General features: G+C 51.7%; 1 protein-coding gene across 3 annotated transcripts in view; it reads left to right on the plus strand.

Moving 5' to 3' along the window:
• The window catches only part of Mad1l1 (mitotic arrest deficient 1 like 1), a 309793-nt gene that overhangs the window by 241823 nt on the left and 44434 nt on the right, over positions 1-23536 (plus strand). For all 3 annotated transcript variants that reach the window (NM_001109387.1, XM_063271650.1, XM_017598453.3), the window contains one exon: positions 13035-13225. In NM_001109387.1, coding sequence (NP_001102857.1) covers positions 13035-13225 — 191 coding nt within the window. The remainder of the gene's footprint in view (positions 1-13034; positions 13226-23536) is intronic.

The raw sequence follows: 23536 nt of genomic DNA on the forward strand, positions 1-23536 counted from the left end.
TCAGTTCTCTCTGTCTTGTAAGCCCCAGGAATCTAATGCAGAGCAAAGTGAACAACTGAGGGACAACACCCAAAGTTGTGATTGACCTACAGGAAGGTACATACAGGCTCAGGCATGTGCATGCACACACACACATACATGTACACATATACTTATGTGTATGCACATACTTATGTATACATGTTCACACACAAACAGGCACATACACACATATACATACATACACTCGTGTACATGCACAGACTTTGGCATATGTGTACACACACACACACACACACACACACACACACACACACACACACGCAGAAAGTCTAATAGAATCCAGGCAACCTTGACTCAGCCCCAGGTCTAGCTATGTTTAGTCATCAACGTGTTACAACAGTCATGCCATCATAAGGCCCAACAACTAGCCCCCATCTGGACTCTAGGCCATGGGGAATAGGAAGGTTGCCTTTGCTGACTCTTTGAAAGCTAAAAATTTCCACACTCAGTGAATTCAGCCAGTCCCTGTCCCCTCCCCCAGGCTAGTGCGTGGCAGGAAGACAGGTATCCCCAGATCCTGTCTGCTTATCTGGGGCTCCTCTATGGCCTTTCTTTCTCTTGCTGTGCCTGGTTCCTCAGCACCCAGCGTTTTCATCCCACCCACTGTTTGCCCCACCCCAGCATCCTTCCCATCCCTTCTCAGCACTGCTCTGGCTGCCAAGTTGGTTCTGTAGCCTTTTCCTTAATCTGCTGTGTGAAGAATTGGTTCCATATCAAGTCCGAGGCCATGGCATGCAGTAGGTTTTTAATACACCGCTACCTCTCGAGGAGGAGGGACAAAGGAGATTTAAAACTCTTGTCTCGCCAAGAGCAGACAGATTGACTCAAGACTGACTTGGTCAATAAAAGATGAGCTCTGAACACTGCCCCCCCCCCAAAGGATCTTGCCTTCCAGGGAATTATGGTTTCTGTACACCCAGTGTCAGGAATTAATAATACATCCAGTGTGCAGAACGGATGCCAGCTCCCAGCCCGTGTAGACGTGACTCCAGCACTGTGGCTTTCATGTCACTCGTCCTCGCTGCCTCCATCAGAGCTACTGTTCTGTCCAGAGGATGGCAGGCCACTGCCTCTGCCCCAGTCTTCTCTTAGCAGACACCTGCCTGGCACATCCGTAGAAGGAAGCTTCTGGAAGTTTGTATTGAAGCAGCTGTATTCTCTTGTTTGTGACGTGATTCTCTGCTTCAAGTGTTGTTGGCTAGGCAGGGAAGAGGTCATGTGTATGCACACGTAATAAGGCCATGCCTACAACTCTGGTTGTCTCTGCGTGTGAAACCTTTCTTTGAAAGCTGTGGCTCTCTTAGAGAACATAAATAGGTCAAGTGTGTGTGTGTGTGTGTGTGTGTGTGTGTGTGTGTGTGTGTGTGCGCGCGCGTGCGCGTTCGTGGTGTATGTGTGTGTGGGGTGTGGGGGTGTGTAGGGTATAGACCCTAAAAGAGGATGTTCAATCTCTTCATCCATCGTGCTCCATTTTAATCTTTTGCTGCACCTGGAGCTAGGCTGGCAACCAGCAAGCCCAGCATTTCTCCTGTCTCCACACCTCACAGCCCTGGGACTATAGACGTGTGGCCACACCAGACTTGTTACATGAGTGCTAAGGATTTGAAACCAGGTCCTCACGTTGCCGTGTATCTCCCCAACTCTATGATACCCTTTATCAGAAACAGCTCCCTGCCTGCTATCCAACCTTTCTGGAATAAGAATGGCTGAGTGAGTCTATGCAAGGCATGGACTGAACCTTGGCAGCAACATACAGGCCCACAAGCTGCTGGTTTGGATATTCTGTATCCTCTGTCCAGCACTCGGAGCCTTGTTTCAGCCCTGCCAGAGGCTTGCAGCGCAAGAGCTCTGCCTGCCAATATTGCTGAAATTCCTTCCCGGGGAAACGGAGGTAAGCAACGGCTGCCCTTCTCCTGAGGTCACAGTGACAAACTGAGTGAGGCACAGTTCCGCCAAGGTATATACTCCAGGGCCAATGACAGGAGTATGTGTGCTTATTCCTGAACTGTCCACTCTGAAATCTTACCCAGCAGGAATGAGCGCTTCCCCCAGCCACATCAATGGCCCCCCCCTCCTTGATTTCCCCTTCTGTATCCTCTAGCCCAGTGGCTCTCACCCTTCCTAATGCTGTGACCCTTTAATGCAGTTCCTCATACTATGATGACCCCAAACATAAAATTATTTCGTTGTTACTCATAACTAATTCTACTACTGTTATGAATCATAAGTGTCTGATGCGCAGGTTCAGAACAGCTCTTCTAGCCCTCCCTGAGTTCAAGTGCAGTTAGGGCCCAGTTGCCTATAACAGGTGGCAGAGTGCAGCAGGACACTCGGGTATGGGTCTTATGACTGTCTCCTAAGGGTCTGTGGTGGGGTGTAAACAGCAGGCTCAGCTGGGCTGACCCACTTGCAAGGGGGCAGAGCTGAACTTCCCAGGATGGTAATGACTGGGCTTAGAGGACAGTCACTCACAGCAGCTAGGCTGCCAGAGCTCCATTTCGCCACTGCTGTGGGTCAGTCTTCTAGCACCAAAATCGGCCCTATAGCCTACAGCTTTTCTCTGGGTCTCCAAACCTTCTGCCTATCTTGGACTGAGAATGACAGCCCCACATCTCCAATCTGTAGCCTGAATGCAGCCGTGACCTCTTAGGACTCCCCAGCTGAGACAGACCAGTGGAGGGTGGTCATCAGTTTAGGGAGCAGGGGGCCTAGCCCTGATGAATGCTCCCAAGGACTGTGTGTACCATGGCCGATAGTCACCACATGCAAGGCAGGACCTTCAGGAGCCTGCAGTGCCCTTTCATCCCAGGGATGGGTTCCTTGGGCTGCTCCCATCTGACCCTGTGTTACCCTAACTGTGGCATACGTTTGACCCTCCCCACTCTCCCTCTTATCATCTTGCCACCTTGCCTGCCAGAGCATCCTAGTGGAGAGTTCCTAAAGAGAAATGTGGCCTTTAGGGCCCCAGCTGTTGGGATGGCTGCCCTTGTGGTCCAGTGGCCTGTCAAAGAGGCTCACAGGCTGCCAACAGTGGCTGTGGTTGGAAAATAATCCTGGAGTACCTCACCCTCTGCAGTGCATCTCATACCCCGCATTGCTTCCCAGCAGTGGACTAGTGGACAGGAGCACCTGCAGCCAGCCAGGCCTTGCTCTGTGGTATTCCTCCTTTTGTTGTTTGTTGTTTTTTGGGAGTCTTTTTTTGTTAGGTTGGTGGGTTGGTTTTGTTTTGTTGTTTTGGTTTTTTCCTTTGAGACAGGATCTCATGTAATCTAGGCTGGCCTTGAACTTCTGAGCTTTCTGTTTCTACCTCCCAAGTGCTGATTACAGGTGTCTGGTTTATACTGTGCTGGGGATTAAACCCAGGACTTCATGCATGCTAGGCAAGTGCTCTACCTACTAAGCCACATCGCCAGCCTTCCTCTCTGTACCTTCTAATGGCCTGTGTTTCCAAGGCTTCCTTCCCAGCATTGGTTTTCCAGTCTTCCATAGCTGTGTATACTAGCCCTCAAGTAGGGTTATAGGTTGCACCCAGCCCCAGTATCTAAGGAGAGTTTGGGCCACTGCTCTTCTGCCCATCTGCTTATTCAGTGCTGCTGAGCCTGCATCAATGGCCTTGTGTCCTTGGCGCTATGGATGCTAGGCTTGCCCTGGGGGAACCAGTCTCTGCCTCCAGGGACTTGTACAGTGGTGGAAGTGTGCCCTAGACCAGACACGGTCCAAGCACCTTCAAAGCAGGGCAGCACCAGAGGTGCAGAAACCAAGGGAGGCCAAGAAGGAGGGCACCAGGTGGTGATGGCACTTGTTCCAGAAGTAGAGTACCAAGCACAGTTCTCTGTAGGAGGCAGAAGTCCAGGGCCTCTTGTAGCATGGCAGAGAACTATACTGCCCAGGCGAGGGTGGGTGAACTTGATGCACACAGCAGTATTGGAAGCCAAGCCAGCACTTAGGGCTGGGTTTACACACCAGTAGACATAAGGGAAATCCTGCCCTACCCCTATTTCCTGCATCTGATCAGGAAGGCAGCTGGCTCTATCAAAGCAGGATGTAAGCAGGGACAGTCCAGGTCAGTGGTGACGGAGAGAGGTCAGGCATCTGATTGGACCCTCTGGTCAGTGCTGGGTCTACAGTGGTCCAAGGGAACTTCATTTGCTAGGACAGAGGCTACAGAGGGGGGTAGCAAGTTGACAGGGCTACAGCCTGGAGCAGCTTCAGTCCCTCACAGTAGTGGTGGTCCTGGGTCGGGGCTCTCCATTCATATGTGCCAGATGGGGTAGTGAGGGAGGCCTGTTGGGTGGTGCTCAAAGTCACCACTCCAGATTGAGGAACACTGAGACTCCAGATGGGGCTGCATGCAGCTTCATGGCTCTTAGATTCCTGAGCCAGGGCCTTGCGCTTCCTAGGCAAGCGCTCTACCACTGAGCTAAATCCCCAACCCCATGACTTGCTTTTCAATGAAGGGGCCTCTGCTGGCCACCTCAGGCTTGTGCCACAGGGCAGAGGCCTACTCTGGGAAGCGTTGATGTTGGGGAGGAAGGACTGACTGATGACTCAACAGGTAAAGCTATAAAGTCAGCAGCAGGAGACATGTAGGACTAAGTAGCTGGCCGGTGGTCCAGGGGGTCTTTCCGAGCCAAAGCCTGGGTTGCTGAGGGAAGCTCCTGCTCAAGCCCCAGGGCAGTGCCTGCCGTAGCATCACCTTGCACCCAGTAGATATGTGTAGGTGTCTTTCTGGGCTAGCATGATCCTGAAGACCCACGCTAGGTGAAGTCAATCCTCCAGGTCTCTGGTTTGCCTCTATGTCCATCAGTCGGGGCAGTGTCCCTCTTACCCTAGAGGAAATGCAAAACCAGAGGCCGCTGATCCTTTACTGCCAAGATCACTACTAAAGGGCTTGTGCAGCCTGGTGCCGTAGGGCCTCTCTTGCTCTGTCCCTGGGGTGGGGGAGGGAGTCTTACAAGAACGAATATGATATCAGCGCCCGCTTGTCACCCCGGGACTCTCCCACCCTGTAATCTGGTGGGCTGTAATTGCCGGTGTCTTTTCAAATCATTTTTGTACAAGGTGACAAGCTGCTTGCTGGAGTGAGCAGTTAATCACACAGAGATGCCCTGTTTGAAAGGCGCTCAGAGCTTACCCAGGGGCGGCTGCCAGCAGCCAGGCGGGTGCACACGATCTGCTCATCTGCATATAATTCCAGTTCGAGCAGGCATCACTGAGGCTGGTGTAAACCATGCAATTTCCGGCCCAGCAGGGGAACACAGGCTGGTGGTGGGGACCAAATCTCTTGGCCTGTGGCAATAATGGAGTTAAAAGTAGCCCCATCTCTAGAAGGCATCAGGAGACCTGATTTGTGGGTGGTAGTGCGCTAGCCACTTTGGGAACCACAGCCCCTCATCTTAGACCAGCAGCCCTTCCTGTCACTCTCCAGGGTGAGTTTAGGGAAGGCCTAGCTGGCATTGCACATTACCTGTCAGCCACTCTACTGGCTTGGCTGGTTGAAGTTTGGATTTGGGGTGGCCTCAGTGCTCTGTGCCACACCCACTGGCTGCTCTACTTCCCTCTGTGCGTTAAACCCATCGTGGTCCGGCAGGCCTTGGGTCAGTGCTCTGGGACATCTCTTCCTGCCATATTCTCCAGGCAGCCAGAGGGAGCGGGGCACAGACATCCCTGTCACAGCCACAGCAGTGCCTGGCCTCCACAGCTGCTAATAAAATTGCATAAATATTTGATGGCTAATTATTAAATATTTAAAAATGTAAAACTGGGATGGTTTGGAAGTTAGCAAGGCATGAATAATTCAGTCTTTAGATGCACATCAGTTTTGGGTCTGAACAGGGCCAGCACCTCCAGTGCCTGCTGCAGCTGGAGACGTAAGTCTCAGGGACTTCTCTTGCTGGCCATCAGTTTCCCAGGCCTGGAAGCAGACACTCAGGCAGGGTCCCTGTCATCACATGGCAGGACAGGTCTTAAGCCCTTCCCTTGTAGAGTGAGGAGGGGGTTCATGCCTCCTGCACCATGGCCAAGCAGATAAGGTCCCTTTATCTTGGTGAGCCTGAAATACCACCTCTTCTGGTTAGTCAGTGTCCATGCCTCTGTGGAGACCAAAGACCAACTATTGTCCTGCCACCTGATCAGACTAAAGAGAGAGTCCAACCATGCCCTCAACCCATGGATCCCTCAGAGGGGAGACAAGAAGTAGACTACAAGCACAGTCAAGAGCGTCAAGAGGAGCATAGAGCATGACTCTCTCTGTCTGTGGTTTCACCTTAAAGCTGGGCTTGTTGGAAACAGCACCTCTGCCTCAGATTTGAGGGCCACAGTTGTGCTACCAGTAATGTGTGATGTCCTAGTACCATGGTGGTTTTGGCAAGGCCTGAAAATCCCAGTGGATTCTGTTCACGTTTGAGAAGAGAAAATGGCTTTGCCAAGAATCCCCAAAGTAGTGTACAAAATGCTACTTCCAGCCCTTAATCAGGGGGTGCTGGGGACAGTGGGGTAGTTGCTGCCAGGAACCCCATCGCATTGTAGCCAGGAAAGGAGAGCCCATCTACAAGGGTGGGAAGCAGTAGGAGGGTCACATAACCATGGGCATCCCTGGTGCTGCCATCCTCACTTGTCCCTTTCCTCTGCCATTGTCAATGCCCCTTCACAGTGACAGTCATGTTTCTTGCTAGCTTATTTGTGAGCATGTTTCCTTTCCAGGGTGTTAGAGAGCTTGGCTGTATTTCCTTCCAGCATGTTCACACTCAAGTGTAGGTTATTTTGATGAGTGTCAATGTGGTAACATTATCTGTTTCCTTGCCATAACTCCCAGACCTGTACTGCCATGCCTGGTCCCACTGTGGCTGTTTGAAAGATAGCAGCCCTCATAGGTTCATACTGGTTTCCAGTTAGTGTAACTGTTTGGGAAAGATTAGGAAGTATCGCCGTGCTGGAGGAGGCATGTCACTAGGGTGGTCTTTGACGTTTCATAAGTCCACACCGGGCCCAGGCTCTTTCCCTGCCTTCCTCTGGTCAATCAGATGCAAGCTCTTAGCTACTGCTCCAGAAGTACTTCCTGCCTTGATGACCATGGGCAAACCCTCTAAAACTGCAAGCGAGCCTGAGTTAAATACTTAAGTTTGTGAGGTGCCTTGGTCATGATATCTCCTCACAGCAATAGAACATCAACCAAGACATGTGCTGTCTTGCTGCATGGCTTCTCAGCAGAGAGAAAGGCTCTTCCTCCAGTATGAGTATGTTCTGCTGTGTGGATACACACATGCATGCTCACCCACACATACATACATACATTTATATTTACACATAAATACATGCTGATCCTCTGATGCACGCACATCTTCATCTGGCCTCAGTGGCATTGAGGTAAGACACTATCTTTGTACCACGTTCTTTAACACGCTCAGTTTTCCACTGCCTGACATGCCTAACTCCTCCCAGGACCCTCTGCAGGGGCTGTCTGTGTCCTCTCAGTAGTTAGAGGTGCAGTGGGCGTCTGTCAGTTCTGCTTGGATTCTTATCCTTGGCTAGTCCTCTTGGGGTCACAGCCTGGGATCAGAACAGTGTGCTCTGCTCTGATAGGGGTCACGTAGGTTCTTGCTGGAACCACAGGTACCTCCTCTGATAGTACGCACTGCTATGCAGGGGCCTCCTCCCCGGCCTCATTTCCTGTTCGATCATTATGTCTCTTGCCTGAGCTGAGGAGGGCCAGTGCTCTGGGATGCTGATGTTGGCCGGGCACTGGAGTTGGGTATACCATCCAGAAAGGGCTCTGGCAGGCCTGTCTCCCGTGCTATAACTAGAATCCAGAGCGTTGCAAAACCTCTAAGTTTCTTAAGAACTTGCCATCATGGCGTTTTTGTTTTGTTTTGTTTGTTAGTTTGGTTGGTCGGTCGGTCGGTCGGTCAGTCGGTCGGTCGGTCGGTCGGTCGGTCGGTTGGTTGGTTTTGGTTTGCAGTAGCATTTCCTGTAGCCTAGGCTTGTCAGAACTCATTATGGAGCCAAGGATGACTTTAACTTCTGATCCTCCTGCCCCTGCCTTCCATATGCTGAGATTATAGGCATGTACCGCTATGCAGTGCTGGGAATCAAACCCAGGGCCTCGCGCGTATCAGGAAAGTGCTTGAGCTGAGCCATATCACTGGCCCCACAGTAGTTTTCTTTGGAGGTCATGTGGTTTTCTCCCCAAAGAGAAAAGAATTAGGCTTTTCTTTGTCCTGCAGAGCTGATCCCAGGTTCTCCATCAGAGAGGTGTGACAAATATCATAGAGGCTGCCACAGTTGTGACCCAGAGCCACATCAGCCCGGTGCAGATGAGCATGAGGGTTTTGGGCTGGTAGAGCCTAGTCTGCTGTGCATCCCTGCTGCTGTGACAAAATACCATCCTAAAGCAACTAGGGAGGAGCGGGAGGTGCTCATCTGCTAACGGTTGCAGTCTCTCACTGAGAGGTAGTGAGTCAGGGACTTGGCCTCAGGAGCAGAAGCAGAGAGGAGGGCTCCACACTAGTTTGTTCTGTGGACTTGCTTAGCTCCCTTGCTTATGTATCCCAGGCCTTTCTGATGGCACTGCCCACAGTTCGCTAACCTTATCTATATATCTTAGCAGTAATGACAGCACTCCACAGGCAGGCACACAGGCCAGCCTGAAGGAAAGTTTCTCAACTAAGGTTCCTTCTTCCAAGGTTTGTGAAAATTTACAAAAACAACCAGCACATGGGTTGGAGAAGCAGCTCAGTGGTTAAGAGCACATACTGCTCTTCTGGAGAATCTGAGTTCAATTTCCAGCTCATAACATCACACAGCTCATAACCACTCTATGTTCAGGGGCAGTCTGATGCCTCTGGTCTCTGAGGGTACCTGCACTCACATGTACATACCTACGCTAGGATACACACACACATATACATACTTTAAAATAAAAAAATAAATCTTTAAATAAAAAACACTTCCAGCACCACCTTTCTGTCTACAACTGGCACAGGTAGTATGACTACTGTGAGCCCTATGGCCATCTTCTCCCTGGATACCTCTTCTCTATATCTTCCTCACATGTGCCCCTCTGGCCCCACTAGTATCAGCCATTCTGCAGACCTGAGGGCAGGAGCTTAGACTCCAGAGATCTGAGCCCATAGACACTCATTATCCCAACATCTCTGCTCCCAGGCAGGAGTGCACATCACCACTAGCTTTTATCTGGCAGAGCACAGGCTATTTCTGTCCTGTGTCCTTCCCTCAGAACTTCTGCAGATGTCTCCTGTGAGTCCAAAAGGGCAAGCATGGGGCTGAGATAGGGAGGGGTGTCAGCTCAGAGCCATCCTGTTGCCTCCCTAGAGTAGTGGGGCCAGCCAGCAGGCAAGGGTGAGCCTTTCAGACACGAAACGGAGAACAGAGGTTTGAGGCAAGGCCTGATGTGCCCTAGGACCACTCTGGAAACCCAGTCTGGTCCATCATAGTCTCTGCTACCATCAAGTCTGGCTTGAGTTCTGATGAACAGTTACATCCCTTCCCTGGCTCCCAGTTGTCACCTGCCACACTCCTGTCCTTATAGGACATCCAGGACTGTCCTTGCAGAGAGAGCCATAGGAAGGGATGGCATAGACAGCCTTGCCTGGGGATCCTGAGGATTGCAGCTTAGAGCTGCAGGATGACAGCAGTCACAGCTTCTTCCTGGCAGCATGGCAGGGTTTAAAAGTTGGCAAGGCCTGTGGCAAGATGGAGGGGCACCCAGAACTCCAAGGACCTCAGTGTCTATGAGCCAGAGCAAGGCCGGGGGGCTGGTCCTATGGATCTACAGAAGGACTTCAGAACAAAGCTGCCCTGCACTGAGTCTTGGTCTCAGAATGAGCTCAGAGTCTCTTGGTGGCTTGCAGCTTCCTGGGTTTCATTCACCTCAGCTAGTACCCTGGTCCTCGCTCCTGTGTTGTTACCTGCACGCTCATGAGTGGCTAAGGGCATCTCCCCAATGCCAGAGTATGTCATCATAGACCCCCAAGGCCCTTTGCCTCCTGGGAAAAGCCCGAAAACAACCTCTACTCTTGGTCACTTTGAAAGAGACTGAGTGACAGCCAGTGGCAGGAGAGTAATGACACTTCCAAGGTGGAGCCCATCTTTTATTTATTTAATCCAAACCATCGAGTGAATTATTCATTCTTGTTTATATAAGCCACTGGGCCACAGAAGTAACAAGGAAGTTGAAGCACCCCAAATCAAATGATTGTTTCCAGGCTTTGGGCATCACCCCTTGCTTGTCTTGTCTGTCTCCCCCTCCCAACAGCGGCCTCACCCTCGCCCTGAAAGAGATGGCTTCCACTCCCAACTGCCAAGGGCAATAGGCGTTCCCTCTTTGCAGCCACAGCCATGCCTGTGATTGCTTGGCATGTGGCCAGAGTGCCTCCTCTTCATTCATGCCCATGAAGTACACAGACCTTCCTCCCCATGAGCCAATGGGCCTGAGCCCCACACCTGCCTGCCTCTGAGATTGGAATTACACAAAAGCCCATTTCCTTCCTCAAGGTCAGCCTGTATTTGGTCCCAAGATTTAATCTTTCCCATTGGACATCTGAGGTCTTTCAGCAGTTGTCACAGTATCTGATGGCTGAAACATCCCTGGGAAGTGTGGTCAGTGAATTCCTTTTCTTGATGAAGGCTCTCTCAGGGAGGAGGGGCCCAGGAATGCCAGGAAGAGTCTTGGGGTCAGGGCTGCCAATTAACCTTTCATTTTCATAGTCTGATCACTCGATTAATCAAGGCTCTGGGTCTGTGTCCTGTTGAAGGGCTCACACTGTGGAGATCAGTGTCTGCCAAAGCCTCTGTGAGGCGATGGATGAAAAGGCCATAGGACAGGGCCAGCAGCCAGGCAACAGCCCCACGGACCAGCCTTTGCCTTCAGTCTGGGTGTGTCAAGCCATTTCTCTCACAGCCCCTGGTACTAGCATGCTTTGCCCAGAGTGTGATCTCCTCCCTGGTCTGTGGGTGGCCGTCCATTGTAGAATACAAGGGATGGCAATGGTAGCACAGCCCTGCTGGAGCCCTTCAGCCGCGTGGGTCCAGTGGTTGTACTCTTCAACTTTCAGTTTCCTTGTTTATAAGAGGGGGTGGGGAAATGTTCATCTGGAGGTGTGAACGTGTGAATTTTCCTGGGAAGACATTAAGGAAAAAAATGTGTTCATTCTAGATAGGGCACCAATCCCAGAACGATCTGCCCAAGTCTGGGTGAATGAAGCAGTGAGTTTGTTGGGGTTACTTCCAGGAGCCTGAGTGAGCAGTTACTTACTGAAGCACTGACAGCTCAAAGGAGCTGCGTCACCAGAAAGCCCACCCCAGCATAGATAACAGCTCGCAAAAGCTGCATCCTGAAAGCTCCCCATGAAACTTGCAGGCAGCTCGGTCAGTTAGAGTCTCCTTTCCAGAGCAGTTGCTGTTACTCTAGAACCATGTCCTGGTGCGAATGTGGTTTTTGAGTTTATGCATCTGACTTAGGCTTGTCTCCAGGGCTTTCCCTAGCTAGATCCTCAAGACTGTATCTGATGACAGCCACATGCTGTGCTCCCCGAGGAGATGGAGTGGAGACCCAGAAGTGGCAGAGTAAATAGGGACCCAGTCCTCTCTGGTCTCCCGTTTTCCTCCGGGTTGCTTAAAGCTTCCACATGCTCAAAGAAAGCAGTCTCTCTGGTCCCACTGATCTCTAGAAAGCCATCCCGACTGCACTTACTAATCATCCTCCTGGGCCATGGTGTGTAGGACACAGGCTTCAAACCCTTCCTCTGCTACTCTTTCACGGTGAGCCCATGAGGACCTGTAATGTACCTCATCCATGGAGCCTCTTGGACTCTGAGTTCCTCTGACTTAGGGATATCTTTCCCCACACAGGCCCAGGACCACCCTCCTCAGAAGTGCCCACAGATCATGGCCCATGTTAACTAACCCCAGCTCCTCATCACAGCGAAGGGGAGGTCCACAGCCTGCCCCTACCTGAGCCTGACAGCCCAGGCCTATGGAGCTCCCCTGTGAGAAAGCTCCTTGAAGGAGTTCCAGGAAGTGCCTCGCTTGAGACTGTCCCTGTGTGTGTAAGTGGGCCGGGCTCAGTAACTAATGGGGGTGTAAATCAGGGCTTAATTACTCAGCAGGCACCTTGGGTGAGAGATTCATGGTAATTGTGTGTGCTCCTGGTGGCTTTGCGCAGCTGGCTTTTCCCTAAGCACCAGTAAACCATGGCGGGCAAGTGGGGAGGTGGCGCTCTGCCCTGAATGACACTTCCAGAGACACGTGGGAAGTGGGGAGGGGCTCTGAGGCCAGGTTATCTGGAGCCGACCCAGTCCTTGCTGAGGGACCAGGAGGGTTCTTTTGGTTACAGGTGGCCAGCATGTGGATCCTATACCTATAAATAAAACAGTCTGCGATATCTAGACAGCTTCTATTCACCTCTCTCTCTAAGTGCTGGCCTAGCTCATTCAGGGCAAGTGGCCAGTCTCCAGAAGGCAGGGGCTGAGGCTGCAACTTAGTGACAGTCCACGTGCCCAAAGCAGTTAGGATTCTGACCCTCACTGCAGACCTGGACTCCTGGTGCTTCCTTCTCCTGTGTGCTCTAGAACCTGCTACCCAGTTGGGACCAGTCACCCCTAAAGCATGACCTATGGTGCTTTCCAACAGTAACTGAGGGTGATGTCCTGTGGGGCATTGTTATTCTGTTAGCAGGGTATCTAGTCGTACCATCCGTCTCTTGAGTCACTGTTGTTTTGGTTTTTTTTTTTAGATACTGTTCTTAATATGAGTTTATTATGGCTGCCACCAGAGGGTCACACTGCTTCTCACCGCTCGTCCTTTTTCTTCTGATTCCTCAGGGCTCACAGATAGATGGGCACCAGCCTCAGGCATCTGCAGGCAGCAGGACTCCAGTTGGACCATGGTTCATCCTTGCTTATTCCCCCTGGCCATTTTCCTTGTCTCACCATTCATTGAACAGTGGGACTCACACTGTGCCCTTCTCCCTGCAGAGCTGCGGAAGCAGGTAGAAAGCGCTGAGCTGAAGAACCAGCGGCTCAAGGAGGTTTTCCAGACCAAGATCCAGGAGTTCCGCAAGGTTTGCTACACACTGACCGGCTACCAGATTGACGTGACCACTGAGAGCCAATACCGCCTCACCTCCCGATATGCTGAGCACCAGACTGACTGCCTCATCTTCAAGGTAGGCAGCACTGTGTGTGCATCAGGCAGCTCAGGCAGCTTGCCTCCTCACTGGAAGGAAGGTCAGCATCTGCCATGGTAAATGAGTCATGTGCTGGAGCAGCCCCATGTCCCCATAGCATGGTCTTCAATGTCAGGAGAGGACATACTAGTCCCTCTCTCCCCACTCCTGACAGGCTCTGACCTCGGACCACTTCTTGGCTCTCTTCACTTTATGCTCTGGGGGTCTCTGCCAAGGTCCGCCCTATGACTTGTGGCACTTTGACTTTGTCCACAGAGGGTGGTGAGGGGCATGGCAGGCACCTTGCTGCCAGACCTCTGCCAGGGATCAGTATGTGGCACAGCCCATAGAAGGGAAAGGGGAAGCTGTATGTGCCAGCTACTTGGTGGTCAGGCTGAAGGTACCAAAGCTGACGCTGTAGGTAGCTAGGCAAGCCCTTCAAGCTGGGAAGGATCAGTGGTCTTCATGAAGCATGTCCCTGTTGGAATCTCATGTACAATGTGGCTCCTGAAGAGGGACCCCTCTTAATCGAAGCAAGAGTGTCACAGCCTGAGGGAGGTGCTTGGAATGTGGCTTGGCCAGACATGTGTACAACTTCTCACAACACACAGGTCTAACAGAAGTGAAGTTGTTCCTTGATGGGAGTGGAGTGGCATTGTAACTGAAGATCTGGGCTTATAAGGGCTTACCCATCACTGGAAGCAACCTTACTTCCTGTCTGTGGGATGGCCTTATGGTACTAGCTTGGCACATGGCCCTAGAGGCCTGTGATCCCAGTGTTGTGTATGGCAGTTAGGGGAAGAGACTGGTCAGTATCTGTGGGTGGAAAGCACAGAGGCAGGCCAGCTCCACTCTGTACCTCATGTAGCTGGGCCACACACTGCTGGCCTCAGCAGCCAGGCTGTCTATGCCTGCAGAAACAGGAACCTGCTTTCGTCTCTGTCTGAGCACTGTGCCCAGTGTGACCCACAGGTTTTATGCAGAACTTCACAGAAAAATATAGTCCTGGCCCAGAGTTTGTTGTTGTACAGTGGCTCACTTATCTTGTTCCCTCTGTTTGTCTGGCCCCTTTCATGGGACACTGCCCACCATGGTGACAAAGGCACCTCCTGTTCCTTGCAACTTTGTGGTGCGTCTTGGAGACTTTCTGGACTTCTCAAACTACTTCCCTTCATTTTTACACTTCTTAACACTCTCAAACCTTTGACTAAGTAAATAAATATTTGAACGCCCAAGTCTCTAAGTCAGTAAGCTATCAGGAATGTATTTCTTTGCTTCTGTGTACCTTTGAATAACCCAGGATCGCTGATGGGTATTTAACTTAAGGCAGAGTAGAAAGTCTGTGTGCTTTAAGATTGGTAAATGAAGATGTGCTGAGCAGCTGTCACGATGAGCACATCACGCACATCAGTGTGTGTCGATGAGCTCTCGTTTGCATTCCAAAGTATTCCAGGTTCTTGTTGTTTGGTCCTTTGGTGGAAAGAGAATGGGACCTGGGGCCTCCCGCATGCTAGGGAGGCAAGCACTGCCAGGCTGAGCGACACTGCCAGCCTCTGTGGAGGACTGTGCACACTGAACTACATTTCCAGCTTTCTCTCCACTTGGTATGTAAAGGCAGGAACTTACTGAATTGCCCATGTTAGCCTCAAACCCTGTCTTGTAACCCATGCTGACCTCAGATTTGTGAGCCTCCTAGCTTTGTGTGTACCCCCAGGATCCTGCTGTGTTCTGTTTGAAGAGGTTGTTGAAATCATGGTGTGCACAACCAGTTTCAGGCCAGGCTATTCAAGGCTACACAGTGAGAACCTCACTCAGAAACGCTTAAGTCACTTCTGTTCCAGTCTCCAAAAGGCAAACACAGTCGCTACAGTGCTGCTTTGACCCTGTCACCCTATTCCAACTAGTTCCAGTCTACTCAGAAGTTCTGCCCACCTTCTTTTGTCACAAGCCCACTTACAGTGACCTCCTCAATGTCTATGAGACCTAGCACAGCCTCTATAACACACAATAGAATGAGGGCAAGAATAGTTGCTCACTGCACCTGGTACACACTGTCCTCACACTCTCCTAGTTCCTCACTTGCCCACATAGGCAGATGAGGTGTTCCTGCCCACCAGCTGTCCTTGGGGTTGCCTAGCCAACCATGCACACACACACACAGTCACCGTTCTCCAGGTGTCAGTGGGTCAGACCCAAGGGGCACTCAGTGACACTAACCCAACTAGGCAGGAAAAGCAGACAACTGCATTCAACTCAGGGCTCAGAAACAGGCCAGTTTTCCCTGACTCCAGGCAGCTCCCTAACTATGGCAGGAGGGACAAGGAGGCCCCATGTGGTCTGCTGATGAACTTCACTCCCAGCCAAGGTGGTTTGAGTCTGTCAAGAAGCCTTTCCTGAGCACCTGGCTACACCCAGGATGCAAAACCGTCTCAATCTCAAAGTGGCCAGTGTAGCCACAGCAGGGACTTCTCAGCTCCTGGTATCAGACAGGCTTCAGAAGGAGCGTTCATGCTGGGACACAGTGGAATGGCTTGGTGAAAGCTGTGCTAAGTGGTGGTTGGGTAAGAGCTGGTGTGTTGCTGTGGTCACTGGTCAGGGCCCTTGTCACATAGTGGCCAAACAAGTGGAGATTTTGCTATGTGGTGACATATTGAAGGGGTACGTCCTGTGACCTTGGTAGAGTTGGGTGGCACAATTGGAGAGAGAAGACAATGGCATCATACTACTCCAGGCAGTCCTAGGGTGTAAACTCTTCCTGTACCAGTTTTCTTTGTAAGAATGCACTTTCATGAGCACGTATGTACATCTGTGTGTGTAGGGTAGACAGAGGACACCACCTGTTTCTCACGAGGCACACCATCCGTCTTTAAGAGCATCTCTCACTGACCTGGCACTGGCTAAGCTGGCTAAGCTAGTGCTAACCTGGGGCTGCACTGTGTTCCTCCTCCCTGGCCTGCGATGACAAGTGTGCCACCATGTCTGCCTTTCCCACATGGATCTAGGGATTGGATTAGGATCTTGGTGCTTGTAAGTCAAGGACTTTACCAATGGGACTGTCTCCCTCCCCCCTTGGAGGTTTATTTGATAGAGGGGCAGCTGTCTCTCCACAGCAGGATCTGAAGCAGCCTCTGGAGTCACCCATTTGCCAGGCTCTTGTGCCCCACCCCTCTGCACCAAGGACAGAGAGTCTTGTAGGCAGCTCAGCAAGAGACCAGGAAATGTTTCTTGTGGGCTGCTGGGCTTTGGCTCCAGTTTTTTCAAAAGCCTCCTCTTGGCCGGCTGCAGCAACCATGGTCTCAGCCTGCCCTTCTGCCTCACTGCCTCCTTCTCTTACCTGACCCTGTCCAGTCTGGAGCTTTCTGTCCCATGGCCCCACTCAACCCAGCTGTGGAAGGAGCTAAGTGCAGGAACTCAATGCTGGACACACCCTGGTCCTCGGAGCATTGCAGTATGAGCTGGTGCTGGCCAGCTGCCTGCCTCTGTCTGCATCTGCTTCCTCATCTGACAAGTGCAGATGATTACAGGCTCTCCTGACCCTGCACCTGTGGAGGTATGGGTCACTGTTAGTGACTAAGCTGTTGCCCACAGATGCTGCCCTCCTGTGTGCAGCCTGTGGTGACACAAGGAGTTTTTGTTGTTGTTGTTGTTGGTGGTGGTGGTGGTGGTGGTGGTGGTGGTGGTGGTGGTGGTTTTGGGCGTTTTTTTGTTTTTGTTTTTTGTTTTTTTGCTGCTGTCCCTGGCACAGTCTTAAAGCAGTTCCCCAGCATTGTCCACAGTGTGCAAGTGAGGCAGGCAGGTCCCAAAGAGGAAGTAGCAAGACCCCAAGCACAGATCACCCTTTCCTTACCCCAACCCCACCCACCCCATCTCCCTAGTAGGGAACATGGGAGCCGTGGCAGCAAGCTTAGAGCATCTCTGGGCCATTGAGTCGCCTGTGTCTGCCCCTTCCCTGTTCTTCATGGTACCAGGTCCCTTCCTAGATAGAGGCCCCTTTGTGCAGTTCTGGCCTTCGGGGCCCACACAGCCCTGAGAACCCCCCAGTAAAATAGTACCAGAAGGACTACAGTGGATCTTCCAGTAGGAAGTCTCTCCCCAAGACTGTAGGGTGGGGTTGGTCCCATCCATCACACTTTGGCCATTATATACCTTCATCCCCTCTACAATGCTGTCAGAGCTAAGCAATCGTATAGCCCTCACCTACCCCCTGATACCCGGCTAGTAGATAGAAAGTTCACAAGATCTACTGAGGAGTGGCTAGAGAAGAGGGAAAATGGATAGGGGCCAGGCAGGAGACTCATGCACAACTGTGTGGCCATGACCAACTCAGACTCAGGCAAGGTCACTCCATCCCCCAGCTCACAGTAACTTCCGCTCATTTTCTTTTCACCCCAAACAGTTTCCAAGCAGGAGGGGTCTGTGGCAGAGTTAGAAATAGCTGGGGCCTGTTTCCAGCCAAGCAGGTTCTGCAAATGTGTGCTGGGATAATTGAGGGTTGGCTCACGGTCCCACATGGCTCTGCTTCCCTTCCCAGCCTGGACCCAGCCTCTGCCGTGTGTGGGTGGCCGAGCTGCCTCCCAAGGCTGCTGTGTGGGGGAAGGCAGGAGCTCAGCTCAGCACACATTGGGAGGCTGGCATCTTGCCCACTCCTCCTCTCTCAAGAGAAGTTGGACCCCAGAGTCTCCAGTTTCCTTGGGAAAGAGCAGCCTACCAAATGTCCCCAGCAATCCTGGTGTGATCTCATTCCCTGGGGTTCACAAGGACAGCCCAAAGGTAGTCAGAAACAAGAAGCCAGACAGTGATGAATAGAATTGACTGCAAAGCTCTTGAAATGCAGGTGACCCTGACCTTGGGTCCCCTTCTCTCATGCCTCTGACCACTCCACAGTCTAGCATAACCCAGGTCCTGGAGGAACCTGTTCAGGGACAGTAAAAGGCAAACCTAGAATCTGGAATCCTGTGAACCCTGCTGGCTGTGTCTTAGCCGTCTAGTACAAGTTCCTGATCTGGGGAGCAGGATTGTGCAACCTAAGGGGGAAGAGTACATCTTTTTTTTTTTTTAAAGATTTATTTATTTATTTATTTATTTATTTATTTTATGTATACAAGCACAGTGTAGCTGTCTTCAGACACACCAGAAGAGGGCATCAGATCTCATTACAGATGGTTGTGAGCCACCATGTGGTTGCTGGGAATTGAACTCAGGACCTCTGGAAGAGCAGTCAGTGCTCTTAACCGCTGAGCCATCTCTCCAGCCCTGGAAGAGTACATCTTTATATAAAAATATAGGTCCACACTTTTATCCACATGGCTGGGTCCAGCTTTTTACATGGGTGCTGGACCTCAAGCAAATTTACTGCAGACCTGTCTCTTGGGATTGGCTTTGTTTTTTTTCTTTACATGCTTTCTCACTGTAGCCCAAGCAGGCCATGACCGAGATCCTCCTGCCTCTGCCTAGACTTCCGGTATGATCAATATTCACCATGTAAGTGCCATCACAAAGTCTTTCCTTTCACTAGCACATCTTCCCAATCAGAGGCTTGGACCATGGTGAGGGTTCTGGAGGTGCCTCCCTGTGTCAGCAGCAAGGCTCTAGGCAAATGGCTGGACCACTCGAAGCTTCCTGTTCCTCCCAGCAATGCTGGCTCATGGCATGAGTAGTCCCATGTACTTCTGTTGGGATGTATGTTGTGGGCTCTGTACCAGCAGTGGGGTGTCTGGCTTAGCTTGCAATGTGTCCATGTCACCCCTTACTGTGGCTTCATCCCTGAAGCACAGTGTAACATTTGTTGGGATAGAAGCTGCCTGAGCCACCTGCCTCCCAGAGCTGCTCCCACCATCCCCTCCCCCCGAGCCTGGCATCCTGCAGTGGGCACTTCCTCAGCTGCGCCCAGCCTCGGTATGGGCGTAGCTCTGTGTGCATCACTGTGATTCTGTCTGCCATACTTTTGCGGAAGTACACAGAGCCTACGCTCAGAGCAGAAAGAGCAGGTGAGGAGGCGCCAGCTTCCGCACACCTGCAGCCATAGTGCAAGGCTGCCAGAGACTGCAGGTGTATGCATGGGGAAAGGCAAATGTCCCGGAGTCCCATACCCAGGGCCCTTCAGCTATCCAGAGATTGACTTCCGCTGGGTGGGCTCAGGAGAGTCTGGGTCAGTTTCTCTAACCTCAGGACAGCCATGCAAGGGTTTACTCAGAGCTTGGAATCTTATTCGTTCGCTTCCTAAGTACGCTTCTTGGAGGAAGGGACCATGTATCTGTCAAAACACAATTAATACACAGGATTCATGGACTCATGGGTGCCCTATGTTCATAGCCCAGTCTCCAGGAGCTCAGCTCTGCTATGTTTCAATAAAACTTTATTTATGGCACCAAGCTCTGAATTTCAAAGTTCCTACAGTATGCCTAGTTAGTATTCTTGGGGCTTCTTGAAAACTAATACATTTATTTGTAGAATAGCATTAGGTTTATAGGGAAGTTGAGGTAAAATAAGCTTTCCCTGTGTCCTAACCTGTTCCACAGTTCTTACACTGCTAGCCAATCTTGTCGAAGTACGTCCTGGTGGCTGCAGTCTCTAAACCCAATCTGTCCATTTGCTGGGAATTGTGAAGTATATGCTCACAGAATGTTTTCAGTTTGTGCCACCACTCTGGTGTCCCACAGAGTAGCTCCTATCTCTTAAGTCTTCTGAGTGTCATCTCCCGGCTCCTTCAGATCTTCTTCCTGTAATGCAGCCATTCCTGGGGTGTCCCAGAGGTGGGATCCTCAGTGCGCTGGATTCCTTCACTTAGCAGCATTCACTTGAGATTCCCGAGTCACTCTGGGTCCTGATTATTCATTTGTTTTTATTTTGAGAGAGATAGCGATACAGCCAGGGCTTTGTTCACATCAAGCCATGTGAACAATGCTCTACCCCTGACCTACATCCCCAGCCCCTCACTAGGGGTTTCTAGGCAGGGGCTCTACACTGAATTCCAAGTCCAGGCTTTAGATAGATGTCACTATGTAGCTCAGGCTGGCCTCAGGCTTGCCGTCCTCTCCCCTCCCTTCTCAGCACTAGGTTCATACCTGGCCTATTCATTTCCTTCTATTGCTGGTATTGGTATATACTGCAAGTGTTCTGTCCATCCGCCTACTGAAGGACATCTTCCATATCCAGTTCTGACTCCTTATGAATGGGATCCTCTACAAAGAGCTTTAAATGCATTGACAGCTTAATAATGTCAAAGTCACTTGCAGTTCCATTGATGCAGAAGTCCACAGTTTCCCAGTCTCTGACCTCCACAGCACTCCCATTTCCACATCTGCACACCAAGGTCCACCAGATGTGCAGCCGAAGTGGGGCCTCCCTGCAAAGCAAAAATGGCCCTGAGGCTACCCTCATCTCCTGGTTTTGTTCCTGGCATACTCAGTGTCACACACTTGGCCTCCATCTGGTCCACTGGTGCTTCCCATATGGCACCTGCTTCGGAGAAATCAGAAGAACAGGGTCAGAAAGTGATGGAGATGACGTGGGTCTCAGTGGGAGCCCCTGCAACTGAGCATGTGCTTCAGAACTGTACTATATGCTCAGTATTAGTGTTTGGAGAGCGGCTCCTCAACATCAGAGCCCAGGAGCCACCAGTGCCCAGTGGTTCCTGAGTTCCTCAATGAAGTGTACATGGGCTGTGCTAGTTACTTTTTCTCATTGCTGCGCAGAACATGGAGCAGGAGCAGCTTAAGGCAGGAAGGGCTTAGTTGTGTTTACAGCTTCATGTGATGCAATTTGTCATGGTAGAGGAGGTATGGGAGGTTCAACCCATAGTGCTAAGAGTGCAAGATGGCTTCTTGCTGGGTCAAGGAAGCAAAGAGCTCAGGATGGAACAGGAATTAGGTATAGTCTTCAAGGAATAGCTCAATGCTAGAGCCCCTGCCTAGAATCTCCCAGGGAGGGGCTGGGTGTACTCAGTGGTAGAGCCCCTGCCTAGAATCCCCCAGTGAGGGGCTGGGGGCGTGGCTCAGTGGTAGAGCCCCTGCCTAGAATCCCCCAGTGAGGGGCTGGGGGCGTGGCTCAGTGGTAGAGCCCCTGCCTAGAATCCCCCAGTGAGGGGCTGGGGACGTGGCTCAGTGGTAGAGCCCCTGCCTAGAATCCTCCAGGGAGGGGCTGGGGGTGTGGCTCAGTGGTAGAGCCCCTGCCTAGAATCCCCCAGTGAGGGTCTGCGGGCGTGGCTCACTGGTAGAGCCCCTGCCTAGAATCCCCCAGTGAGGGGCTGGGGACGTGGCTCAGTGGTAGAGCCCCTGCCTAGAATCCCCCAGTGAGGGGCTGAGGTGTGTCTCAGCAGTAGTAGCTTAAAATCACCACATATATTAAATGTTCTACAATCTCCCAAGAGAGAGCTGGGGACCAGGTGTTCAAACAAACTTGTGGGAAGCACTTCACATTCAGACTATAACACAGATGCTGTAACACAGTGATGCTGGGCTGGAAGTAGGAAGAGACCCTCAGTGTGCAAGCCTGAGGTTCTCCAACCTCTCACAGCCCATCAGTGGTAAATATTTGGGTAGCAAACACTTGCTGGACATTATGTGCGAGGCAGTAACCAGGCCAGAGGCTGAGCCCCAGGCCCTCCTTCATATCATACTTCCCATGGCTCTGCTCACCAACTCACCTTCCAAGGCCTTGGAGCAGTGTATGTGCCTATTTACAGGTTCTGTGCAGCACTAGGGGGGCGGGGGGGGTCGATGCAGGGCTGCAGGTTCCTCGACTGGCTACCATTCTTACCAGCCCTGTGCTCACTGCTCCATGATGTGACCATACTGGACATCCACGACCATGGCTGCTGCCAAAGAGATGTAGACTAGCTAGGTGAAGACCTGCATCCAGCTAGCGTATATGGGCACAGGGTGAGATTTGCTCAGGGTTTATCGCTCCCTGATGAAGCTTTCGTATTTCCACTATAGTATAGACATGACCTTCATAGCTGCCCTGCGTCTGCCTTTCGAAGCAGCCTTGTAAACACACAGAGCAAATTTGCCTGCCTGCCTGCTATGTTCCCTCCATCCATCCCACACAGATCAGGCATGATGCTCCAGGTTCCCAGGAAAGTATGGTTCCTCATAGAGGAAGCTCTGAAAGTCTTGCTTTCTTGGCCCTAATTCACCCACCAGTGCCCTACAGGAACCTCAGCCTGGTCCACTGGGGTGAGGTGCTACAGGACGGAGATCTCAGAGATAGCACTGCCTTGACTTGGAGCCCTGTGTGGCCATGGCTCTGCTATTACATACCTAGAAATAGCATGTCTATGCTGGCAGGTAGTCCTGCCCTCAGCTCTTTGTCATCAATGGAGGGAATGCATGTGTTGAAGGTCAGGCCATGGGACAAGTGATAAGAACAAAGTATGGGAAGCCAGGCCGTGAGAAATGTATGTCCTTGTACTACTTAGGAGTCAGGAACCAGTGCATCCATCCCAGGGCAGCACATTCTCAGGCCCTCCCACAGCCCCACTTCTTGGATCAACCCTCGGCCACCTGCAGCTTACCTCCTCCAGCTGTTGCTCACACTGTGGGGGTGTACTGGAAGGCCCCGTACCCTGCCCATCTTCCTCCTTAACATAGTGGGGACAAGGGCTGAGAAAGGGACAGTGCAACCACTCTCAGCTTCCGGGTGTGGGCAGAGAGTAGGCCCAGATTATAGGGCCTCTTGAGAATTTGTTAGAGGCCCTTAAGTGTCATACACATAGGAGAGATCACTAACACCAGGAGCCAGAGGTCCTGCCTCTGACTTAGGCTACCACAGCCAAGCCCTATCCTCTGTGTTGCTGTGGCTCCCACTATGGTCTGCCCCTCCCTCTATCTTCCTGGTTCCCACCATGATCAACCCTTGCCATGTCTGCTGCCATGACTCCCACTATGGCACCCACTGTGCCCACCTTTTCCCTCTACCTGGCTGTGGCTCACCCTAGCCTCAGTTGTTGTTTGTCCTCACAGCTGTCCTCCTAAATAACTAGAGTAAGGGGCTGAGTGAGGAATCCTGGGGTCAATAAGGAACTCAGAGATTTCAACCTGGGGCTCATCCCCAGTGAGACGGCCAACAGCCTAGAGAGCAAAAGCCAGGGGGACACCTGGCCTTCTTTAGCTCCTGACTGTTATTGGTGCTGCTGTGGAGGTGGCAGTGGTGACAGAGTGGAGCTGTCCACTCAGCCTGCATGGCAGCACGCACCCAGCATGGCAGATCTCTCACAGCAGTGCCTGCACCCTGGACACTCTGGACACATGTTCTAGCCAGGCATTCCTGCTCCTGCTAGGTCACCATAGAACTTTCTCAGTGTCACCAGAT

The sequence above is a fragment of the Rattus norvegicus genome, chromosome 12, assembly GCF_036323735.1.
Source record: "Rattus norvegicus strain BN/NHsdMcwi chromosome 12, GRCr8, whole genome shotgun sequence".
NCBI lineage: Eukaryota > Metazoa > Chordata > Mammalia > Rodentia > Muridae > Rattus > Rattus norvegicus.